This window comes from Carassius carassius, chromosome 49, assembly GCF_963082965.1.
Source record: "Carassius carassius chromosome 49, fCarCar2.1, whole genome shotgun sequence".
NCBI lineage: Eukaryota > Metazoa > Chordata > Actinopteri > Cypriniformes > Cyprinidae > Carassius > Carassius carassius.
The window spans coordinates 18,867,219-18,891,524 of NC_081803.1; the positions used below are offsets into that span (position 1 = coordinate 18,867,219).

Here is a 24,306-nt window from a genome sequence, read left to right on the forward strand (position 1 = left end):
ATGGTTGCTTTAAGGCTGTGACATGAATCATTGTATGCCATTTATATGCAAATGCATATGATTCAGCCATCCAAATCCTTAGAGTTCATGTTTGGCCAAAATGCTTTAAAATCAAGCCATTTATTTACACCTTTCTGTAATGAAAAACTTTTGTGTGTCCCCTAAGTGACAGATGAATTGTGGGATTTCCTGCGTCACAAACGTTATACTGTACGATCTGCAGCTTGACAAAGCCTGTCTGCTGTGGTTATATTTGCCAGAGATCTTTAAAAGTGCGAGACAACAATCCCAGAGGACTATTTTAGATGCCTTGTGGGTTAAGTTTAGCACTGCTCCAGTTCTACGGCTTTGAGCAGGGGTGTATTTTTAAACCCAAATGAAGTTATCTTGGGTGAGCCGATTGCGCTCCCTCTGCTGTCTTTTCTCCCAGCCAACCGTTTTCCATCTGCAAACTTTTGCATTATTCATAGTTTTCCCCTCACGTTCTCGAAATAAAGAAATAAGAGATCAAAAGCGGGGACAGATTATTTATGGGGTTCCTTTCTTCAGCCTTGTCTTTGCCATTCCTTCAAAGGGCCTACCGGAGACACCAGAGGGTGTGATGCCGCTCAGTGACAGCAGGTGATCAAGATGTAGATGAGTTTGTTTCTTCATCAGATTTGGAGAAATGTAGCATTGCATCATTTGCTCACCAATGAATACAGTGAATGGGTGCCGTCAGAATGAGAGTCCAAACAGCTAATAAAAACATCACAATAATCCACAAGTAATCCACATGATGCCAGTCCGACAATTACCATCTGCTGAAGCAAAAAGCTGTTTGTATGAAACACAAATACCATTAATCCATAATAACAGTGAAAAGGTCCATCCCGTTTTCCTCTCACATCAAAATCCTACATATTTATTTCCTACAATAATGGTTTTCATTTGTAAACGGTGGTTTATCTGTGTATATTTCTCTCCTGATTCAGATAGATTACTTGTAGACAATGACACTGAACAAAGTAATATGAAAAAAATGTAACCAGGAAGAACAATTTTGATGATTTAATTTCAAACACACAGCTTTTCCTTTCACAAGACTTGACCCCAAAACCAAAAGAGAAAAATAAGTATTACACTTAAGTATTAAAGAAAATAATCACATTTTAGGACTATTAAGATAGGTTGCATTGGTAAATTATTTTTTTTACTAAAATCTCACGATGGTGGCAAATTATGCTAGTTTTTTTTTTTATTATTTCTATTTGATTTCATTACATCATGAATTTTATTGTACTGCCTTTAAGCTAGTTTTACTAATCAAATAATTAATATATATATATATATATATATATATATATATTTTAAATACAGTGAAGGCATTCTGTATTAACATAAGTATAACAACAATTAAAAAAAAGTGCATTACAATTAATTAGAATTTGGGCTGAAAATACATTTAATCATGAAAACGACGTCACAAATTTTTATGCACACAAACAAACAATTAAATAGGCCTAAAATAGGCAAATATAGTAATATTTCATATTTTCTCTTATTATTTCTGTAATTTTTTTCAGTAAAATGGTCCAGATGTTTCTTTCCAGGTTGAAAACAATGACAGTAAACCCCATCTTAAAAGCATAAAAGTTAAAGTTTCTGGGTTTATCATCCTTTATTTTGTTATCATAGAGCCATTGCTTTTTATCTTCAATCAGAATCAATTTAATCATTCTCAAAATGCTTACATGATTCTGCTGGTAGATTTGCAGCCAAAATGACGATGTCTTCATCAGAGACATCAGTGCACAGTGCAGTTACCAGCTTTGCATTTGTCGCCATCTACTGGTGTATTTTGCTATTACAGGCACTTTAACACCCCATCAAACGTTTCTCACAGTTAAAAGAATTTTCAGTCATCCTTGCATTTAAGTAACACATAGCAAACATGTGTTTGTGCTGATTTAGAGCCATGTAAAGTTGAGAAATTATGTATTTATACATCCATAAATATGTCTCTCTTTATTCTGAGAATCCTATACTACAGTGTATTTGTTGATTTCCTCAAGTGCATAATCTTCATTCATTGCCACTGTTTTCATTGTCGTCCTCAAAAGTGCCATCTGCTCGTCCCTCGTGCTCTGGGTAATTCAGGATGTGTCTGTTGGCCTGGATGAGGTACTGTTGCTGTTTGAAATATACTTTTAGCACTCCCTTGATCACCACGAATGCAATGCCACCCTAGAAGAGGAAAACTGGGTTAGGATTCACACTTCCTAATGTAATTGCAGGTTGTATGGTAGATGCTAGCTGCTCTCAGCTCTCACCAGGATGGTGCGCTGCAGGTTTGGTGTGACCCTGCGGAACAGGAGGCGTCCCAAAAGGTTGGCGATGGAGGGGAAGATGAGGGCGCCACACAGGGTGCGAGACACAGAGAGATGGTCTCCTCCATAACTGCCCTCCACTGGGATGCGGGGTTGAGGGTGGCCCATGCCTGCACAAACAAATTACATTTCTTTGCTTCAAAAATGAATAAATGATACTTTATTAATAATAATAATATTATTATAATTAGGATAAGCTTACGGTATGATTATGACAACGAATCATAAATACTAAGATGGCTTAAAGGAATGACGGTGAATAAATAATGTCAGAATTTACATTTTTGGAAGGAACAGCATTAATATTTGATCATTTTTATATTGTCAATTATATCTAGCTTTATTTTTAGTGATTTTAGTATTTCAACAAATTAGCTTCTGTTTTCAGTTTTTAGTTTTCATTGTATTTTTTTACTTGAAGTTTTAGTCATTCTGTTATGTGCTTTTGTCATTTTCATTAGTTTTTGTTTTATTAAAAAACTATTATATTTAGCTTAATTTATTTATATCTCATTTTTAGTAATTATTTAGTTTTCGTTTTAATTTGAGTAATTTTGTTATGTGCTTTTTTTGTATTTTAGTTTAAGTTGTATTAATGTTTTATTATGCATTTATCATGATTAGTTTTTGTATGTTTTTTTAAATTATATTTTAAGATTTATTTTATTTTTATTTCAGTTTAAGTAATTTTAGTACTTTAACTTATTTCAGTAAGTTGGCAAGGTAATATTTTTTATTTATTTTTTTATAATTTAAATTTTAAATAGTTAAGTTTTTTCATTTTAAGTTTTATTAAAATGTTTATTTTACATTTTCTTCAAAACAATTTTTTTTATTAATTAACGAAAATGCAAATTAAAATCTTTTAATAGTTTTACGTTTAGTTAACGAAAACAACAATGGGATGAACTATTGCTAAGCTGAACCCTGTTTTCCACATACCAGGTACAAGTCCACTGAAGATCTGGAGCTTAGAGGAGTGTCGTTGCCAGAGCCGCACCACATAATCCTCCCAACGAATCATCTTCCCCAGTACCAGCATGACAGGGATGGTGGGTAAACCCATGAGCAGGAAGAGAGGATCCGCACGCTCCATCACATCCAGACCTTTTTTATGGCCTACCACCTGAAAACAGAGTAGAAAAAATGTTCAAAAGAGCCCTGGAGAGCCGAGCTTCACTCATCTTGTCTTTAACACACCTGCATAACCGTGACGGCACCATAAGTAACAGCCGACCAATAGACGGTGCCCACCACGACTCCAGCTGCGGCGAACGGACTGGCCCTGGACAGAACTCTGTCGACCTGCTGAAGGAAGTAGACCAGAGGCCCTGGAGAAGAGACAAAACCACACTCTTAACACTTCACTATTAAATTAATAAAACAACAGCCAAACACAACGTCAGAATTCTCGCCATTAGCAAGGCCACACAGAATCAGAATCCACACATTTTCTGAGCTAATTTGTCAAAAACATGATCATTTTAAATGGTAAAGTTTGGCTACAAAACAAGTGCAAAATCATGTTATAAAACAGTGTTTATTATTATTTATACACTATTATAGTATTATATAGTAGTTTTGAATTTAGTTTAGACTTTTATTTTATACATTTTTGGTTTCTTTATATTTTTATTCAGAATACAGAAATATACTTATATATTTATAAGTAAAAAATAGATAAATTTGCATAAATTAATGAGACAATAAGAATACACGTCACCCCTCTGTTTATCAATTTGTACTGGCTACCAATAGCTGCTCGCATAAAATTCAAGGCATTGATGTTTGCCTACAAAACTACCACTGGCTCTGCACCCATTTACCTAAATTCATTACTTCAGACTTATGTGCCCTCTAGAAGCTTGCATTCTGCAAGTGAACGTCGCTTGATTGTGCCATCCCAAAGAAGCACAAAGTCACTTTTAAGGACTTTTAAATGAAATGTTCCCTCCTGGTGGAATGACGTCTCCAACTCAATCCAAGCAGCTGAGTTCTTAACAATCTTCAAGAATCGGCTTAAAACCCATCTCTTCCATCTTTATTTGACCCTCTAACTTTAGCACTCACTATTCTAATTCTATTCTTAAAAAAAAAAAAAAAAATCTAACTACCTTTCTTATCTTTATGTATTCTATTTTCTTTTCATTTATTATGCAATTGTGTGTGTATATATATATATATAAATATATATAAAATACCTCTGACACTAGCTTGATCTATTGTTTTTCTATTCTATCTGTTTTCTTTTTATTTATTATATTATTTAAAAGCCCTTGCTACGTGTACTGTGTTTAGCTAACTGAGACTTGTAATAGCACTTATATGTCATTTCTCTTTTGTTGTTTTTGATTGCTTCCATTGTCCTTATTTGTAAGTCGCTTTGGATAAAAGCGATATATGTATATTTACATATACAATATGTATATTGTGTATATATATTTACCATTATTTCAGTTTTTTTTTTAGCATTTATTCATATATATATATATATATATATATATATATATATATATATATATATATATTTATATTTTTTTTTTTTTTTTTTTTTTAAGCTTTAAGTTATTTCAATTTTAGTTTTGCTCATTTTAGTACTTCAACTTGAACTTATTTCAGTTAACTGCAAAAGCAACATCTCTCATTTTTGCTTTGTTTTTGCCATTTTTAATTAGTTTTTGTTTTTTAATATTACTATTTAGTTTTAATAAATTTTAATTTCGATTTTAGTTTTAATAATTTTAGTACTTCAATTTTATTTGAGCTTTACATTTTTAATTTTCATTTACCTTTTTTAAAATAATTTTTTATTAGTTATTGGATATTTTATATTTGCATTTAGCTTTAATTTGTTTTATTTTAGTTTTAGTAATTTTAGGATTTGGACTTACATCTTTTTATTCCCATTAGTTGGCAAGATTATCCCTTCAAAAAAAGGTGAAGTACAAATACTCACCGATTTTGGGGAAAACTATCCGGTATTCTGTGCCACACTGCGGGCAGCTGACGGCTCCTCCGCTGTTCCCCTTTTGTTTTTCGTCCAGCCATCGCTGTAAACAAGACTGATGGATCCACTTGGTGCAGCCCTTACACCGGCACGGGCTGACCCATTCTGCAGCTCGATCCTCCTTCTCCGTGGCAAAACACACCCAGCAGTGCCTGTCGGGGGACAACAGATTAAATGAGAACTTAACTAAGAGTTCTACTAACTAGTCCTGTGAATCACAGCTAATGGAGAAACTCACTTCTCTGGAGGTTCTTCTACACTGGCCATCTTACTTCAGGCTCGATCCACAGTCTCCAGCTCAACCATGAGTGAGCCAGAGCAGGTTCAATGTGCAACACCTGTTAATACTGACCATTAGACATGAATGCAATACATAAATACAAAAATATTTGCCAATAATAACACTTCCGCTGTAAGTAAAATGAACAAATATGCATAATATGTTTGGTCTTATATTATGGTGATCAGCACCATCATATTACACGGAATTTAAGACAATTCACTAAAGATTGTTTTTACTACTACAGTATAAGATGATATATAGCATAATTATATATATATTCTGCTAACGACTGGTTTGAAGATGCACAATGAATGTTAATGTTATTATACTAATAATATTATTATTATTTGCGTTTTTAAGTTGTTAATCAGGTTCAAGTTACGTATATGAATGTCATAGCAGAGAGTATTTCTAACTTAACAAACTAAAATTTAAATTATGTATAGATTCAACACAGTTTTCAATCGGAATGACTCGCATTAAACTAACTAACGTAAACAAACCCAAACCTCATTGTTATTCACGTTTAAAAAGCTATTTAAAAAATACAGAAACTTGACATTCAGGCAACAGTGTTAACCGAATTCAAATGTAAATCCTCACCTGAAGATGTTTTGCAAACGTAGACGTTTCTGATACGCGTTTAGTTTAGATCTCTGGCTGATTTGACACTTTCAATTTTGTCGGAGGACAGAACCAACAACAACCTTATAGAACAACTTCCGGTTAAGCCACTTCCGTGTGTCAAAATAAATGTCCCTAACTTGTTAAAACGTCCAAGAACGCTTCGTTTGATGTATTTAACCATACAGTCTATGGTTTAACCACGTATTTATCGTCTCACTTTTTGTAAGAGCATACATGCATAAAACTAAAAAGTAAAAGTGTTCTGAAAATAATAATAATAATAAAGCATCCACTCTGCTACTAGTGTCCTCTAAATAATTTTGCTTCTAATCAAAAACATGGAATTAAAGGCATATATTTTAGCATTAGATATAAATAAATAGATAAAATTACACAAAAAAATAAAATAAATAAATAAAGCAACAATTGTTTTTATTCATCGCAAACCGACTCTAGGAGGTTGTCCAACTGCGACTGAGAACCAAACATATTGGCTAAACGAGCTGTCACTCATTTCTTGTTACGTGCTTTTGATTGGCTCCCGCCGTGGTGCGGTTCGGTTGAAGCATCACCGCTTGTCCTGTGGTTATACTGCCAAGCAGCTACGGTTATTTTTTATTTACATGAACAGAAAATCATAAACGTTGCTTCTTGAGAACAAGTTGACCGAAAAAAGCACCCAAGCGCAGGCTGAACATGGAGTCGTATGATATTATAGCGAACCAGCCGGTCGTGATTGATAATGTGAGTATGATGTCAGCGGCCCTCCACACCCAGTCTGTGCTAAAAGGCTAAAGCTAATGCTATTGTGCTAAAGCCTGCGCTAGCCGGCCAATGCTAAATTAAATGTGTTTAGTATTTTATTTATTGAAATAATAATGTGCACAGTTTCACGCCCGATTGCCTTCATTATTTAAAGCACGACAGTGTATCTGTCTTAACTGCGATGTCTTCAAGCATTAGCTGGTCAGGATGATGCATTGGCATAACGCTGATTTGTCATTCATTTCAGTGGTGCTTTGAATTTATCACTCAAACTTAAAATAAATGATTCCACGTTGTTCATATTAATGAAATACTGCAAGATGCATGGTTGTCAGAGAGTATCTGTTACATAAAAGCCTGTATTTGAGCTTGAGTTGTTATTGTTGCTAAGATGCCTGGCTGTGACCTCGCCTTATATGTACAGCCACATTTATTAATATGCAATATTTCGTTTGAAATTAATTTAAATAAAAGGCAAAAGGGTGAATCTTGAGATAGCGAACTAGTAAGCCACAACCGGTAATCAGAATGAAGGTGGAAGATCTCAAAGCCTGAATGTGTCACTTTGACAGGTTACTAAAATGATGAAAACGTAGGTAATTGTTTCTCATACTGTGACTCTTCTTGAGTCTGTAGCTGGTTGGGTTTCTTTTAGCTCCCTCCAGCTCTGTCTCATGACTCAAGAACGACAAGGAGGGATCAGATCAATAGATGATTCATTTTACAACACATTCACTGTTTGAGCTTTTATAGTTCAAGTTTGTTTAGAACTACCTCGCTGCAAAATTTTAATTTCTAACTTGTCTTACAATTTCTCTTCCAGGGGTCAGGGGTTATCAAGGCTGGCTTTGCTGGAGATCAGATCCCTAAATACTGTTTCCCGAATTAGTAAGTAATCATTTAATTGATATTACTGCATTAGGATAACTTTCAAAAGTGTGGGCTCAGTGAGAGTTTAATTATTTATTAATAACTGTATTCAGCAAGGATGCATTAAAAGTGATCAAAGTGGCTGTAAATATATTTCTAATGTTACAATAGAGTTCTATTTTAAATAAATGCTGCTCTTTTTGAAGTCTATATATATATCAAAGAATTCTGAAAAAAACAAAACTAAAAAAAAACTGATAATATGAAAAAATGTTTGTGCAATAAATTTGCATATTAGAATGATTTTTGAATCATCATGTGACACTGAAATTTAGCTTTGGAGAGAAAAAGAGATTTTCAGAAACAAAAAAATTTACCCACCACAGATATATATATATATATATATATATATATATATATATATATATATATATATTTGTATACAGTATATGCATACAGTAAAAAAAAAATCAAAATTATATATATATATAATTTTGAATTTTTTTTTTTTATTTTTTTTATTTTTTTTACTGTATGCATATATACTGTATATACATATCATCAAATTTGTCACATTATCAACATTGTTTTTAGAAATACTGGCATTTGTTTGTAAAACAAAAAAACCACGTCAGTAATGTATTTAAGTATGAATGTGATGTGATATTAAGTGGTAAGGTTTGTTTCTAGTGTGGGGCGACCCAAGCATGTTCGGGTGATGGCTGGTGCCCTTGAGGGCGATCTCTTCATTGGACCCAAAGCTGAGGTAAAACTTTTCATTTTAATTGAAGATTATATTTAAAGAAAATAATATAATCACAACACAGTCAACTTCCATAATGTACCACAATATTCAGCCAGAAATAATATTGGCAGGGACTTGACTTAACCTGTGAAGTTATTGGTTAATAATAATTATTATATATAACTATAATTGTATAACTTGGACAGATATTTTTGATTTCATGCTGTCTTGTGTTATTCTAATGTAATAACATCATGTGTTCTATTTAGTTCGATTCAAGTTTCTTTGTTTAGCGCTTTTCACGATGCAAATCATTGCAAAGCTGCTTTACAGAAAATTTATATTTATTTTATATTTTATATTTATAATATATTTAGTAATAGCTGTTCAGTGGTGACTATCTCAAATTAATGTCCATATGGCAGAAATGTACGGTAAAAATCGAGCAGTTAGTTAATGTCATGTAATCAAACAGACTGTGAGCAACGTATATTTTGCGATCAAACTTATATGTTGTCTGAGGGTTGGCATCATCTCTTCTCAGGTGTTCGGTCATCTCAAATGCATTCTTTGTTTCTGTGGTATATGCAGGAGCACAGGGGGCTGCTGTCTGTCCGCTATCCTATGGAACACGGTATTGTGAAGGACTGGAATGACATGGAGCGCATCTGGCAGTACGTGTACTCAAAGGAACAGCTGCAGACCTTCTCAGAGGAGGTACGGCTTTATATATTATATATTTACTCTAAATAATAGTATATAAATATACATACTGTTATATATTATTTTTTTTTAATGAGATTTTCTTTTTATTTTATTACGCTATGCCTACATCAACACCACTCTCACGTGAATGCGCGTACGACAGTTAGCGACTGTCCTTGCTAATGAAAGAATTGGTCAATAAATTTTTTTTATTAAAATTAAAAAGTAATTAATTTTTAAACACAATTTGGAACCTAAACTCATTGGTCTCTTTTGAAGTCCATTACAGGTAGAAAAATCCTGGAATAATATAATATAGTCTTTAATGTAACTCTTGATTGTATTTCTCTGAAAGAAGAAAGTCATATACACCTAGGATAGCTTGAGGGTGAGTAAATCATAGGGTAATTTTCAGTTTTGGTTGAACGAATCCTTAACCATTCATATTTTTATGTATTTTGCAGCATCCTGTGCTGTTGACCGAAGCACCGCTGAACCCCAGTAAAAACCGTGAACGAGCTGCAGAGGTGTTCTTTGAGACCTTCAACGTGCCGGCGCTGTTCATCTCAATGCAGGCCGTGCTCAGTTTGTGAGTTCAGCACTTCATATTTCATTCTTCCTGATTTCTCACCTCTTATTCCCTCTATCATGCAAAACACTTTCCTGTCTGACAGATACGCCACAGGCCGAACCACAGGTGTGGTCCTGGATGCTGGTGATGGTGTGACACACGCTGTCCCCATATATGAGGGATTCGCAATCCCACATTCCATCATGCGCGTAGACATCGCCGGACGTGACGTCTCCCGATACCTCCGCCTCCTCCTGCGCAAGGAAGGCTACGATTTCCACACTTCTGCAGAGTTTGAGGTTGTGCGCACCATCAAGGAGGTATGAGACACCACATCTGGATATATACAACATGTTCTTTGCAGTTCCTTTTTGTTGGAAATTCTAATCTAGATACAAGACAAATGTTTTGTTTGGTTTTCCAGAGAGCCTGCTACCTTTCCCTCAACCCCCAGAAGGATGAAACTCTAGAAACTGAAAAAGCACAATACACACTCCCCGATGGAAGCACTCTAGATGTAAGAATGAGATTGCTTGTATATGTTAGTGTATGGTAATATGGTCATAAAATTACACATTATAGACATTCAGTGGAGGTCCAGTTCAGGTCCTTTCTGAAGTCAAAATGAAATGGGTTTTAGAAACTTGGATAACGTGTCCAAAAAATATTTTTGGAATAAAGTGCGCTGATAACTTGTTCACTATGGTGCAAAAATTGTGTATTAAGTATTAATTGTCGATTTTATTTTCACATTGAGTTGATGTGTTACTCACAGCTGTTTATCTCCTGCAGATCGGTCCAGCACGGTTCAGGGCCCCAGAGCTTCTCTTCAGGCCTGATCTGATTGGCGATGAGAGCGAGGGTATTCATGAGGTGCTGGCCTTCGCCATTCAGAAGTCAGACATGGATCTGCGGCGCACGCTCTTCTCTAACATAGTGCTGTCTGGCGGCTCAACGCTCCTCAAAGGTAGAACGAAGAGATCAGTCGAAAGCATCTTTCAGTTCTCCATCACTGACAGAACTGAAACTCTGTCTTTGTTCCTCGCAGGTTTTGGAGACCGGTTGTTAAGTGAAGTGAAGAAACTTGCACCCAAAGACGTAAAAATTAAGGTGCCTCTACCACAGCTAAGAAATGTAAGCTTGGTGGGAGAAATCTGTTTTAAAATATTTATTTTTCTTGTTGTTTCAGATATCTGCACCACAGGAGAGACTTTATTCAACATGGATAGGGTAAGAACAAATTATATATAGGCACATTAAAACATAAAACAGTTACACTACCTTTTTTTTTTTTAAGAAATAACTTTTTTTCAGCAAGGATGCATTACATTATCAATAGTGAAAGCAACGACATTTATAAGGCTACAAAAGATAAATACTATTCTTTTAAAGTTCATATTTGTTAAATGAATTAAATTTGTATAAATAACAACAAATAACATTTTATTTTATATTTAAATATAAAAATATTAGAAGTTTAAACTAAGCGAATGTTAGAAATCTTGACTTGACAGCTTACTGAATAAATTGAAGCACTAAAATTGCTAACTAAAACGGAAATAAAAATAACAAAATCTAATAAAAATAACAAGCAAATAACAAAATGACCAAAAACAAAAAAATGTATTATCTGAAATAAGAAATGAAAAATTATAAAATTATAAGTATTAAAAAAGATCAAATATCACAGCAGTAAACTAAATTTTAAAATATATATAACAATAAAGTTATTTTAAATTTGAATTAATGTTTCACAATAATGTTTTACTTTATTTTTCATCAGAGAAATCCAGTCTTGATGCGCATGACATCGAAGTCATAAACATTTACATAAACATAAATACATAAACATTTTTACAGACCTCAAACTTTCGAATGTTAATGAATGTTTTTAAAAGTGTTTTAGTATATATTATAGTGTTTAACCTACGGTTCTTCCATTTACTATTTATAGGGGATCTATCCTGGCTTCACTCGACACCTTTAAGAAAATGTGGGTCTCCAAGAAGGAATACGAGGAAGATCGCGCCCGTGCCATCCACCGGAAAACATTTTAATGGGGTTTAAGGCCATCTCTGCGCTTTCACATCCCTCTCCTCTCTCGCTTGGCCTCCCTCTGTTACCCTCCCTCCCTCCCCACCCGTCCTGACAGCAAACCTGCCGAGCCTCCCATCCGCAGCTAAGGCATGCCTTCTGTGTCCCCTGCCCAGCTCTTGTTCAGGACACCTGACGAGCAGCACTGGGGCAGAATGCGACCAGGCATCCCTTGCTCATTCTGCACCCATCAAACACAGGGCATCAGTCAATACTGTTAACTATTGTTTCATTTAAAGCCAATACTTCAGTTCAGCACTTGGATATTTATTACAGTTTACCCTGCCCTGTTTGATATTGTCATATCTATTATAATGAAACATGAAGGTGATTGTTTTACTCTCTTGTAAGAATTTCATTCCAGAACTGAAGAGGTCGATCATTTTCTTTAAATGCTACAGTTCTCATCATAGTATTTTAATTCTTATTTGGCGGTGTAATGATGAGCGTATACAATAGAAAAAAAGCATTGCTCACCACTACAATTCACTGGAATGGACACTACTGTGTTTACTGTCTGTGTCGCTCCCCTTGTCCTTTCGAGGATGAAACCACTCTGTAGCTCAAGGGAACTAAATAATGTATACTGAAATACGAAGTACACAATAGATAGCTAGATTTATTGCTGCTTGAAATGTCGACAAGTGTTATTATTAGTATACAGTACATTTAAACATGGAAGCATCCGTTTATAAAAAAAGTGGCTTAAAGAAAGTTGTTTAAGTTTTTTTTTTTTTTTTTTTTTTTTTTTATGTTGCTCTTAGAATTATGTTTGTCTGCTTTAAATTGTAAAGCCTAATTGTCACCGCTCAAAAATATACTTGATGCGAACATTAGCCCTTTCAAGTTAAGTTTTTCCTATGAACATTTCCCATGATTCTCATATTGAACCAGAGCTGTTGACTGAAGCTTTAATTGAGTCGTCCAGTGAGTTTTATGTGGCCATGAGACATCTCGTCGTTGTGGCACGATTTCAATGTCTATTCAGAGTATCCCCGAATTCCAGATTATTGCATGAAATCAACAGAACTGACTGAGATTGTGTGTTGTTTCATTGTAAATCTCATCGATGTGAATATCGAAGGCAGGGGGTGGCCGAATGGATTTAGAAGCTCTTCTGGCACTAGTATTTCTGTAGTGTTTGTTGAAAGAGAGCTGCTCTCTAATGGGATGATGAGGCAGCAGGGTTATGTTTAAGTCCAGTTTGTCCAACCTAAGATTTGCCTCACTCCAGTGCCGTCATTGGGAAGTCAGACCATCTTGGTTGTTTTTCTTTTTTTAAAGATACAGAAATATCATCATAAGCCTTGTGTACAGTGGATTGCTATTCAAACTGTAAAAAAAAAAAACATGACAAAATGTACAAACCGGTTTCTTCAATTGTTGCTTTTTCTTTTAATTTTGTAAATTAAATATGATAAATAAATTAATGCTGTCTGAAATAAGCTTCTGTGAGTTATATTCAACACAAACAGCAATGCAAGCGTTTGTCTGCTTTTGCGTTCCTGCTGATGTTGTTAACAGTGGATTTCAAGACTGCTGAAGTTTTGTCACATGTAGTTGGTGTGACTTTGTAATGCAACAAAAACTCATTTTTTTTTTTTTTAATGTAAGTCTAGAGGTCCCTAAATCTACTTATTAAAATTATGTAGTAACATATTAGCGTTAATTACTATTATTGACTGGTAAAAAATGTATAGCCTGAATGCACTGTCAATCGCTTTGGATAAAAGCATCTGCTTAATGCATAAATTAAATGTGAAAGTCACAAAAATTTTCTTATAAAGATGTCCATTCAAACAAGTTTTCTTGATGGCTCTGAAAGTCTTATTGGAGACAGTTAAACACAAAAATATAATCTGTTGAATTAATCCAATCAATTAGAAATAAAGCGATTACATCAAGTAACTGGAAACGACTGTGATTCGGCCATCATGATCAGCGCTGAGAAAAGTAACAAGAATCATGTGACCAGGTCATCTTTGTATTGCTTCACAAGCGGTCTTTATATTTTTTTTTTATTAAATAACGACACGAGAGTAATGTCAGTGTCGACTGAAATGTAAATCAACAGAAGGGAAAAAGCAAAACTATTATTTAGCCCCATCGTACCTGTCCAATCAGAGAAGAATTTCGATATATTAACCCCGCCCACCTCATTCGTTCGACTCTGCCACAGACGTCTATGGACTCTGCATTATGTCTCTGATTGGCTGCAGTAATGACGGAAGTAAACAGTCTTCTGCAATAATCGGAAATGCTTTGATGATTAACAGTAACGTGGAGTCTATAAACAAATAAAACAGACACTGAAGAGTCACATTATAACCTCGGATATGAGAAGAGTCACGCTGTTTGTGAATGGAGCCTCACACAATGGCAAGGTGAGGGTGTTTTGTTATCTATTGTCTTGCTAATATAAGGCATGCTTTCTGAATAAATCTCCTTTTGTGACTTTTTCATCAGGTGGTAGCAGTTTATGGAACTCTAGCTGATCTACTCTCAGTTGCAAGTACAAAATTTGGAATAAAAGCTACCAACATATACAATGGGAAAGGAGGTCTTATTGATGATATAGCCCTAATCAGGTAAGAACAATAACTAGTTCCCTTGTATATATAAAAATGCATATTTACATCTGTACATTATCATAAACATAAAACACTTGGTGTTTCTCTGAAACAGAGATGATGATGTCTTGTATATATCAGAAGGAGATAATTTTATCGGTGAGTTTGACATTTAACTTTAATTTGGTATGTGCGTCTTCTGTTGCCTTAACTCTCTCTTTATTTATGAATGTTATACAGATCCACCAAATAACCTAGAGAGTCCGCATGAGTTTCATTCCTGGGCACAGACAGATTGGATCACCCTCAATGTGGGAGGCCGGCGGTTCACAACCACACGGTGATGTCAAAACAGATCATACTAATTTTAATAACCGTAATCCATAATCTAAACATCACAACCATCATAATAAAAAAAAAAATATATATATATATTTTTTTTTTTTTGCATTATTTTCATGACAAGTAAGCCCAAACATTTCTTTCTTATCACTATAATGTGGAATAAAATATATGGTTTTAATGTGATTTATTTAAATATGGTAATTTTAATGTAAGTAAAATGTTTCTTTCATAGTATTTGTTGTCATGTCATTAATTATGCTGATTTTAAAAAAACATGTATTACAAAAAAGATTTTACTTTATTACGGTGTTGAGCGTAACTAATGATAATAATCATCAATGATAACAATGGGAATTATTAAAAAACAATCTTTGAATGCATTACATCAGAGGTGCCCAAACCAAAACACCATGCCATATCAAAAGAGCAGGGGAAAAAAAACTTGTCATTGAAGCATATATTAATTTCTAATTTATAATATAGTTGGATATAATGCAATATTTACTTTTGCCCACAGTTTTTAATCAAGTTTGATTTTTGGCCTTTCCTGTTAAAAAGTTTAATCGCTTCTGCATTACAATAATGTAATTTTGGGGGGGGGGGGGGGGGGATAATTTAACACTTTTCTGTTGTTTTTAGGAGCACTTTGGTCAAAGAACCGGAGAGCATGTTGGCTCACATGTTCAGAGACAAGGGTGACGACTGAACTAATTATTTTTCTGTCTAATGTTCAAAATATTTGTGCATGCCACTGCTTTTATTCATACTGCACTTTTTCTTTTCTGTCATTTCCTGACAGATGTTTGGGGAAACAAACACGACGAGCAAGGGGCGTATCTCATTGATCGGAGTCCAGATTACTTTGAGCCCATATTAAATTACCTGAGACACAGACAGCTCATTATCAATGACGGCATCAATCTGCTGGGTAAGACAGCAGAGACGTACCATTTTGTAGTATTTTATGTATTTCCTAAGGGTTATTACCCGAAAACCATCAGAATTTAGTTTTCATGAGCATTTTTTCTCTATAACTTTCTGATAAATATCCTTCTTTTGGTACTGTACCTTTGGTTTTTGTGTGTGTGACTGGCATTCTAATATGTAAATGAGCTCTGTTGTGATTGGCTAAGCTCTTTGCATATGAAATGAGTACCTATGTATGCAGGCGTGCTTGAAGAAGCTCGTTTCTTTGGAATCGAACGTCTTGCTGAGCAGCTTGAAGGTGTTATTAAGGTAAAAACTATGCTTAAGAAGTTATATAAAGGTGAAAAGGTGACTTATTCAACGTGGAAATAAATAGCAATGATGGCTGTTTTGTCCTGCTTCAGATTTCTCAGCCTCCTGATGATCACTCCCCCATCTCCCGCAAAGAGTTCGTGCGTTTTCTGCTTGCCACGCCGACTAAATCAGAACTTCGATGTCAGGTAGGAAGCAATGGAATATTTGCACTGGTTTATTTTTTCTTTTATTGTGCATTATCTCAATGTAAACTGTTTTTACTTAGGGCCTGAATTTCAGCGGGGCAGATCTTTCTCGTCTTGACCTGCGTTACATCAACTTCAAGATGGCCAACCTCAGCCGCTGTAACCTCACACACGCCAACCTCTGTGGTACCAACCTGGAGAGAGCAGACCTCTCCAATGCCAATCTAGATGTAAGGATGTACCTGTCAGGGACCGGCCTATATGATACTTCACAATTTTATTTTGCTTAAAGAAAAGTAGACCTGTTTTGTTCACGTTTTTTTATTTTATTTTATTAATTAATTAAATGTATGCATGTATTTATTTATTTAACGAGATTAAGCAAGGTCTCATTACTATATTGTAAAATAATAGTTATCCAATTAAATATTTGATTTTGAAATAATATTTAAAATATTTTCACTACTGTTCAAAAGTTTGGGGTTTATTTGATCAAACATATCATTTAATATATTTTATAATGTAATTTATTCTTTGATTGCAAGGCTGAATTTTCTTCTGTCTTCAGTGTCGCATGATCCTTCAGAAATCATTCGAATATGTTGATTTGTAGTATTATACATGTCTTCACTGTCACTTTTGACTAATTTATCGTGTCCTTGCTGGATAGAAGCTTTAATTTCTTAAAAACTCAAAAGTTTGAACAATCATTTATTTATCATGGTATTTGTTGCCATACTTTTAATTGCTTAATTGACCATTTTAATTGCCATGAACATCTTTATTGTTAAAAATAGGCTTCATTGTATTAATGCAAAATATTATTTGTCTATTTATTGTGGGGAGGTTTTCACCCACTCGCTCCCTTTGACTCCTTTCGTTGTAGCATTTATCTTGCATTTATGTCTGTCTGTCTGTGATTCTGATTTGGTCTTTTTGCATGTTTCCCAGGGTGCCAATTTACAGGGTGTGAAAATGCTTTGCACCAATGCAGAAGGGGCGTCTCTCAAAGGCTGTAATTTTGAAGATCCCGCGGGACTTAAAGCAAATCTAGAGGGTAAAATGATCACACCTGACTTCTGAACTGCTTCGCTTGGATCTCATATTCTCAAGACGTAATGCCTGTCATTTCCTCAAAGGAGCCAATCTGAAGGGGGTGGATATGGAAGGCAGTCAGATGACGGGTATAAACCTCCGCGTGGCCACGCTAAAGAACGCCAAACTCAAGAACTGTAACTTGCGGGGGGCCACTTTGGCAGGAACCGATCTAGAGGTGAGCGAACGTCTGTTTGGTTTCAGAATCGTTCTGTAGATTGTCATGTCATCTTGTGTTTTTCACTTTCATTTCTTTTATCAAACAGAACTGTGACCTGTCCGGCTGTGATCTTCAGGAGGCAAATCTGCGAGGCTCCAACGTAAAGGGGGCCATTTTTGAGGAGATGCTGACACCGCTGCACATGTCACAGAGTGTCAGATAGCATCCTTCAGTAAGACTGCGGCCTCTTCACAGAGCAGCTTTAATTAAAAACCTACCTGAAAACGTAATGACTGTCATGTAACCATAAGCCTGTTGATATTATCTGTTCATCTGTTGTCTACTGTTGCCTCAAGAATATTATTTTGATGTATTATTGCATTACTATGGATCGTGTTTGCTACATTTGTCATTTCAAGATATATTTGTGTTTAGCGTGGCTTGATATTTTCTGCATTACATTGTGTGTTCGTGCCAAGCTTCTACATGTTTCACTGCTGGTCTGTGAACTGAACATCTGATATTTGTGTTTTTGCATCTGATTCTGATTTAAGAATCTGCCTGTTCTGCGAATGTGCAATTTTACAACTTTTCAAGCGTGCCGATTTTACACTGTTTTGCTCGTTTCACTGTTAAGTAGGTGTTTTCGGACTGTGGTGCATGCAGAAGGGAAAACATCCACTAGAAACTTGCTAGTTTGATGTCACCAGCCCTGTTAAGATCCAATAAAGTCAAACACTGAGGATTGAAAGAACTTTTGGCCTTTTTATTTTTCCAATCTTAACTGCAATGCACACAATGTTTCAGTGCAAACATTGCAAAATGATAATATTATAATTGTTTTGATTAGATTAGCAGATGCTGTATAACTTGTTTTAGTTTGTTTGTTTATTGACAATCAGATATTTCATTCTCAGTACCATTAAAAAACACGTTTGTTTGTTTTTTGTTAGTTTTTTTCACTTGAAATAAAATAAACATTAACTGAAATAAACATAAAAAAATCATTATAAAAGAATCAAATAAAACTGATGAACTAATGCTAATCTAAGGATAATATAAATTGTTAAAAAAGAAAAAAAAAATCAGATGCATCACAGCAATGGGAGGTTTGGGGAAAACGTGCTTCACTGTCATTAAAACAATGTCTCAAAATTTGATTTTTAATAGTCTTGTTTGATGTGTTTCATCATGGGAGTCACGTATTATAAAGCATATGGAGACAAAAAAATTTCAGTAAATGTTGAATTGTAAATATGAAATATAGATCTACTTGCTTAGTGAATGTTATTTATTAGTCATAAAAACAACGGATTTGGTAGTATAACAGTGAAAATCATCATCCATACTAGAAATTAGGGCTGGACGATTAATCGAAAAGTAATCAAAACCGAAAATCATAACCTCTAACCGACGTAATTTTCCCATGTCGGTTATTTCGGTTTTTTAATCCTGTTAATACTTCCCCCTTAAAAGCATACTACCGCGTATGTCATACTACATGACTCTGCCCCGTCCAGTCAGTGGCATAAAAGCAAAACACGGAGGTGAACGCCGGTGTTCTGTCGATTCATGCTACCCATCGAGATGTGCTACTTACTGGTTCTGCGCATGTGCAGACTCACAATTGTGTTCTGCGTTGCCACGCCCATAAATCTAGGCATCCAGACTTCGGTTGACGGACGGTGAGCATTGCGATATCTACAGAATATGCTACTCCTAACATCTTAAAGGTGCTATTACAGAATATGCTACTCCTAACATCTTAAAGATGACAAAGTATCTGTCAACATGCTCTCCATATTCATACAGTGCATATGGAGTGAGTAGTGATGTAAAATAAAGTGAATTTGCACTGGGAGCATTATTTGATAGGGCGTGTTGGTCTATCAGAATATGCTACTCATAAAGTTCAGTTACCAAGGAAAGGTTTGCTTTGACAGGTCAAATATGAATATTTGATGATTTTTACTTTTCACGCCATTTAAAAAAAACAGTACAGTGCCGTATGTAGTAGGTACTCATAACTTTGAATTTTATAATTGTACATTTACAATTATGTCATTTTTACTTGTATATAATTTTTACTTATTATATCAAGGGTAGAATGAATCGACATTCTCTGTGATCGATTCGCGCTTCGGGTAGCATTTTTCGACAAGGCAGCAAAAATCGACAGACTCTGCTATCGATTCGAGCTACGGTAGCATTTTTCGACAAGGCAGCACAAATCGACAGAACAGCGGTTCAACACATAGTGATGGCGCGTGAGCGGTGAGCCTTGCGTCTTCACTAAACTTTCCCAGTTGTATTTGTTTTATGGTTTGGACATTCAAGCGATTAGATGATCGGATGTGTATTATTATATCAAGCTGTTCAACACATAGTGATGGCGCGTGAGCGGTGAGCCTTGCGTCTTCACTAAACTTTCCCAGTTGTATTTGTTTTATGGTTTGGACATTCAAGCGATTAGATGATCGGATGTGTATTATTATATCAAGCTACCATGTTCGCGCAGCTGCATTGTGGCACGAACACTCATATAAACAGTAGCTATGAAGATAACGCGCACAGAGGAACACAGAAACTAGTTGTCAGCGCTGTCCTGTGATTTATCACTAAAGTAGCTTAGAATCTCAAAACTTATTATAGCATGTTTTGTGCAGCGCACATGAAGCACAAGCGCGTGCACAGAGAGCAGCGGTCGGCACTCGGCAGTCGCGCTGCGGGTTCCCGGTTTTTCTCGGACAGTTCTGTATATTTTAACTGTAGAAAAAGGTTGTTCCGAGTCAAAACTACGACACAGAAAACTACATCAGTAGGCTATATCATCATAAACGCAGCCGTTTTTGTCTTACGTGAACATAAACGGATGAGAAAGAAAACACACATGTGCAGTATTTTTGCTTAAAGAGACAACAGCCTAATAAACGCACTGCCTGTCATTAATGTTAATCAAAGAACAAAAGAAAATCATTCACTGATCTTGACTGAATATATTTAATAACTTTACTTGATTAATCTTTATTTTATTTATAAAAAGAAAACAATGCAGTGTTTTTAAACTTTTAATTACAGTTTCCGTACCTGGAATTTTGTTTAGTTGCGTTTATTTATGATATTGCTAATTGATTTGTTTGTTCCTATCTTATTACTGACTGTTTATTTGAAATTTATATTAATCTAGTTGTTTTTGCTATGGTATTTTTTTTAATCACAGGCAATAAAATCGATAAAATCGTCCAGTCCTACTAGAAATTATTGGATGCTTGTATAAATTTACAGCAGAACATCATGCCGCCAGCAGGAGCAGCAGTGTCTCTACAGTAACACCCAAGAGTGTTGATGAGAAGAGTCCATGACGGTCAGTAGCTCATCTCAGCAGATAAGTACTGTAACAGACCGTGAAATCTTTTCACCAGGATGCGCTGCCACAGTGATTGATTGGACCTGAGTGTGTGGAAAAACCATCAACATGAGCAGATGAGCACTGCTGCTGCCTAAAGTCCCATGTTGTAGTGAACATCTGCCCAGTAATTAGGTCTAAATATTATTTACACTTGTACAACACCGTGAACGATTCAATTTTATATTGATCATTTTAGAATTCTCGGAATATCTAAAATTCCGAGCCAAATCACGTCGAATTCCATATCAATGTGCCATATTTAGTTACAAGGTAACTGTAATCAGCTACAGAACTAAATTACTTGGCGGAAGAATTGTCTATTGTGATTAGGGCTGAAACGATTCCTCGAGTAACTCGATTACAAAAAATGATCGAGGCAAATTCCTCTGCCTCGAAGCCTCTTTTAATTTATTTTAAATCTCACTTCAAGTTCTTTCGCAATGATTTTTTTAATGTGACACAATGCGTTTATGTCACCCACAAAGCGGAAGGAGACACAAGCGCTGCGTTGGACATCGCATACTGCAATGAGTCAGCAGTGTTTTGATTTGAGGGCGCGGGCGAACGTAAAGAGAACGTCGTGGCGTGTGTACATTGCAAGATAGAGCTGGCATACCACAACTAGGGCCCTATGATTTCCGCGATGCAGAAAACGCGGAGGGAATCGCGGAATCCAGTCATAAAAACGGAATTTACAGTTTAACACGGAATGGCACGGAATTTGCCAAATTTTGAATGAATTAATCAAAAATTGGTCATTGCACTTACATCAAATCCCGATATGGACTAATATCTGTAAAGTTTAAGCCAAACCCCCAACTGCTCCCCGGGCGCTGCAGCATAAATGGCTGCCCACTGCTCCGGGTGTGTGCTCACAGTGTGTGTGTGTGTGTTCACTGCTCTGTGTGTGTGCATTTCGGATGGGTTAAATGCAGAGCACAAATTCTGAGTATGGGTCACCATACTTGGCTGAATGTCACTTCACTAAAGGTACGTCAACCCGTCAAAATAAAAGTCCTGTATTACTATTGTTCAGCAGAATGTACATAGCCTACTACTAAAAAAATAATAAAACATTTTATTTTTAGGTTTAATCACAACATTTTTTCCATGTTTTATTTTTAATAAAACATTGCCCTGTGTTTACCAAAAAGTTAAGTTTGCTTAATTTTCAATAACTAAAAGATAAATTAAATTAATGTTTTGTGTGTTTAATGTTTAATGTGCATCTCAGAAAATGCTTTATTTTAAACCCCAACTGAATGGCACTTAAATGCACTTAATTCATCTGTCAACTTTATTGTCATTGTTCACAGTACAAGAACAGACAGAGAAACAATGTGTAATAATTAAATGTTTATTTTTGATGTATGCATTGCATTCTATGCATTTAAAAAATACAAATATTTTTTTTCTAAAAAAGGAAACTTAGTTGTTCATTTTAAGAGACCCAGGAGTCTTATTTTCTCTTGCATAATTAATACTGCACTTTAATTAAGCAAAAACACATTTTATCCGATTACTCGATTAATCCATGGAAGTTTTGGTAGAATACTCGATTACTAAAATATTCGATAGCTACAGCCCTAATTGTGATTATTAATGTTCATAAGTGTACATAAATAATACACTTAAATATTTTTGTTATCGTGCTGTTTCTGCCGTTTTCTAAAAGTAATGAATGCTTAGTACCTAACAACACAATTTAAAGGAACAGTTCATCAAAAAAGTTTTTTTTAACCTTCATGTCGTTCCTCACTCTTACTTTTTTTTTCTAAGAAAATCTTTTACCATTCAGTCACATAGAATGTCTAAAATGAATAAAATCACACCAATAAGCTAGTCCATATAACTTCTGCATTGTATTCAAAGTCTTCTGTAGTCATACGACTACTTTTAAGCCGTTTTTTGACCATGTTATTCTTAAAACAGCATTCGGTTAGGTTTATTGGACAATGGTAATTCCATGGTATTATTTGAAGTAGTAGCAGTAGTGTGCTGCAGGGATGATGTGTTTTTATAGGCCAAAGCCTAGAAATCATAAAACTGTGTTGTAATTGTAATTCGTTTATAGCCTATGTTAAGCTTTTTACTTCTAGCGATTGTATTTAGTTTAAAAGTTTAAAGCTTTACAGTTAAAGCATAATTACATTGCGTTTACTTGCACTTCCAGTCACATTGCACTTGTGAATCTTGAAGACTCATTGGCTGCTTAGATACTTTCTTTGGTTTTCGAATAAAGAAAGTGACCTCAGAAATGTTGCACGGTCAACCATTCCTGTTTTTAAAACCACCCACTCGTTCACCTCCTTTCTTCCATTCCCTCAGTGTGTGAAGGTATGAGTGTGCATTTGTCCTCACATGGAAGGTCCTCACGACCGGCTGCAGTAGCCAGCCCACACGCACATGTGGTCCTTCCTCCCACCCACTTCCTCCACCCACAGGCCCGCCAGCGTCCGGCCCAAGGACGGTCTGACCCGAGAACTCCCCACTGCTTTTCCTGTGAGCCCCAATGGGAATGACCGCAGAGTTATTAGACCTAATGGCCATCTGGGTTCCATTAAAGACGGCCTGTGTTGTATGTTGGCTGCAGAAAAGATCTACCACTGTTTCTGTTTTTAAGTCACCACAGGGAGCATTTTAGCAAACCCAAGAATGATACAACAACACTTTATTTATCATCCGAGTACAATTGGGTTTTCTGTGGTATCAAACCATTAGAAAATGTGTGAAATGCCAGCGGGAATTAAACAATATAAAATTATTTATACATATGGTTGTGATGTTTGGTTATGGTAATAAGGGAGTAAAGGTGCCTAGTATTTAGTAGCACAAGAAAACCTTACTTCCTATATCCACTGCCTAAAACTAACATGCAGACATTGGAGAATCTCACTAGAGCATGTCCAGGTCACAATTTACCTGATTTACACTATATCATTCAAACGTTTGGGGTTGGTAAGATTTTTTTTTATACTTGCGAAAGAAGTCTCTTATGCTCACCAAGGCTGCTGTGAAATATTATTACAGTTTTATATGTGAATGTTTTAAAATGTAATGTATTCCTGTGATGCAAAGCTGAATTTTCAACAGCCACTGCTTTGCAGTGTCACATTATCCTTCAGAAATCATTCTAATATGCTAATTTGCTGCTCAAGAAACATTTCTCATTTTTATCAATGCTGAAAGTATTAATTCTCATGACTATATTACAGCATTTTACAGTTTTGTGCTTGAAAATACTTTAATACAGTGTTTCTGAAT

The 24,306-nt window shown here is 35.3% G+C and overlaps 3 protein-coding genes across 4 annotated transcripts; 2 read left to right on the plus strand and 1 right to left on the minus strand.

The window, feature by feature from the left end:
• Positions 1–1,637: 1,637 nt before the first annotated feature.
• LOC132132569 (E3 ubiquitin-protein ligase MARCHF5-like) lies at positions 1,638–6,389 on the minus strand. Of its 2 annotated transcripts, none has more exons than XM_059544997.1 (7): positions 6,263–6,389; positions 5,615–5,714; positions 5,326–5,528; positions 3,570–3,700; positions 3,312–3,495; positions 2,313–2,479; positions 1,638–2,226 (listed from the first exon to the last, which is right to left on the minus strand). In XM_059544997.1, exons 2-7 carry the CDS (start codon positions 5,641–5,643, stop codon positions 2,065–2,067), a joined length of 876 nt encoding a protein of 291 aa, XP_059400980.1. In that variant the 5' UTR covers positions 5,644–5,714; positions 6,263–6,389; the 3' UTR covers positions 1,638–2,064. The 2 variants fall into 2 exon arrangements, with proteins under 2 accessions (XP_059400980.1, XP_059400981.1); XM_059544998.1 differs by having other exon boundaries at positions 5,615–5,723; positions 6,263–6,367.
• A 436-nt stretch (positions 6,390–6,825) lies between these two features.
• On the plus strand, positions 6,826–13,481 carry LOC132132695 (beta-centractin). Its single transcript, XM_059545178.1, has 11 exons — positions 6,826–7,030; positions 7,875–7,939; positions 8,612–8,687; positions 9,258–9,383; positions 9,836–9,960; positions 10,046–10,262; positions 10,367–10,459; positions 10,735–10,909; positions 10,991–11,052; positions 11,132–11,172; positions 11,897–13,481. The coding sequence occupies exons 1-11, from the start codon at positions 6,983–6,985 to the stop codon at positions 11,997–11,999; spliced, it is 1,131 nt and encodes a 376-aa protein (XP_059401161.1). The 5' UTR covers positions 6,826–6,982; the 3' UTR covers positions 12,000–13,481.
• A 746-nt stretch (positions 13,482–14,227) lies between these two features.
• LOC132132694 (BTB/POZ domain-containing protein KCTD9-like) lies at positions 14,228–18,387 on the plus strand. The gene is made up of 12 exons (XM_059545177.1): positions 14,228–14,420; positions 14,503–14,624; positions 14,722–14,765; positions 14,847–14,946; positions 15,591–15,646; positions 15,751–15,879; positions 16,120–16,187; positions 16,283–16,378; positions 16,459–16,608; positions 17,330–17,435; positions 17,518–17,651; positions 17,740–18,387. Exons 1-12 carry the CDS (start codon positions 14,373–14,375, stop codon positions 17,854–17,856), a joined length of 1,170 nt encoding a protein of 389 aa, XP_059401160.1. The 5' UTR covers positions 14,228–14,372; the 3' UTR covers positions 17,857–18,387.
• Positions 18,388–24,306: the final 5,919 nt, after the last annotated feature.

Excerpts from the sequence above, each read along its gene's own strand:
- LOC132132569 (XM_059544997.1), bottom strand. The coding sequence starts at position 5,643 with ATGGCCAGTGTAGAAGAACCTCCAGAGAA. Across the intron at positions 3,496-3,569 it reads GTGCCGTCACGGTTATGCAG|GTGGTAGGCCATAAAAAAGG; the intron begins GTGTGTTAAAGA and ends CTCTGTTTTCAG. Across the intron at positions 2,480-3,311 it reads CTTCAGTGGACTTGTACCTG|GCATGGGCCACCCTCAACCC; the intron begins GTATGTGGAAAA and ends TTGTTTGTGCAG.
- LOC132132695 (XM_059545178.1), top strand. The coding sequence starts at position 6,983 with ATGGAGTCGTATGATATTATAGCGAACCAGCCGGTCGTGATTGATAAT. Across the intron at positions 7,031-7,874 it reads AGCCGGTCGTGATTGATAAT|GGGTCAGGGGTTATCAAGGC; the intron begins GTGAGTATGATG and ends TTTCTCTTCCAG. Across the intron at positions 10,460-10,734 it reads CCGATGGAAGCACTCTAGAT|ATCGGTCCAGCACGGTTCAG; the intron begins GTAAGAATGAGA and ends TATCTCCTGCAG.
- LOC132132694 (XM_059545177.1), top strand. The coding sequence starts at position 14,373 with ATGAGAAGAGTCACGCTGTTTGTGAATGGAGCCTCACACAATGGCAAG. Across the intron at positions 16,379-16,458 it reads AATCAGAACTTCGATGTCAG|GGCCTGAATTTCAGCGGGGC; the intron begins GTAGGAAGCAAT and ends GTTTTTACTTAG. Across the intron at positions 16,609-17,329 it reads TCTCCAATGCCAATCTAGAT|GGTGCCAATTTACAGGGTGT; the intron begins GTAAGGATGTAC and ends CATGTTTCCCAG.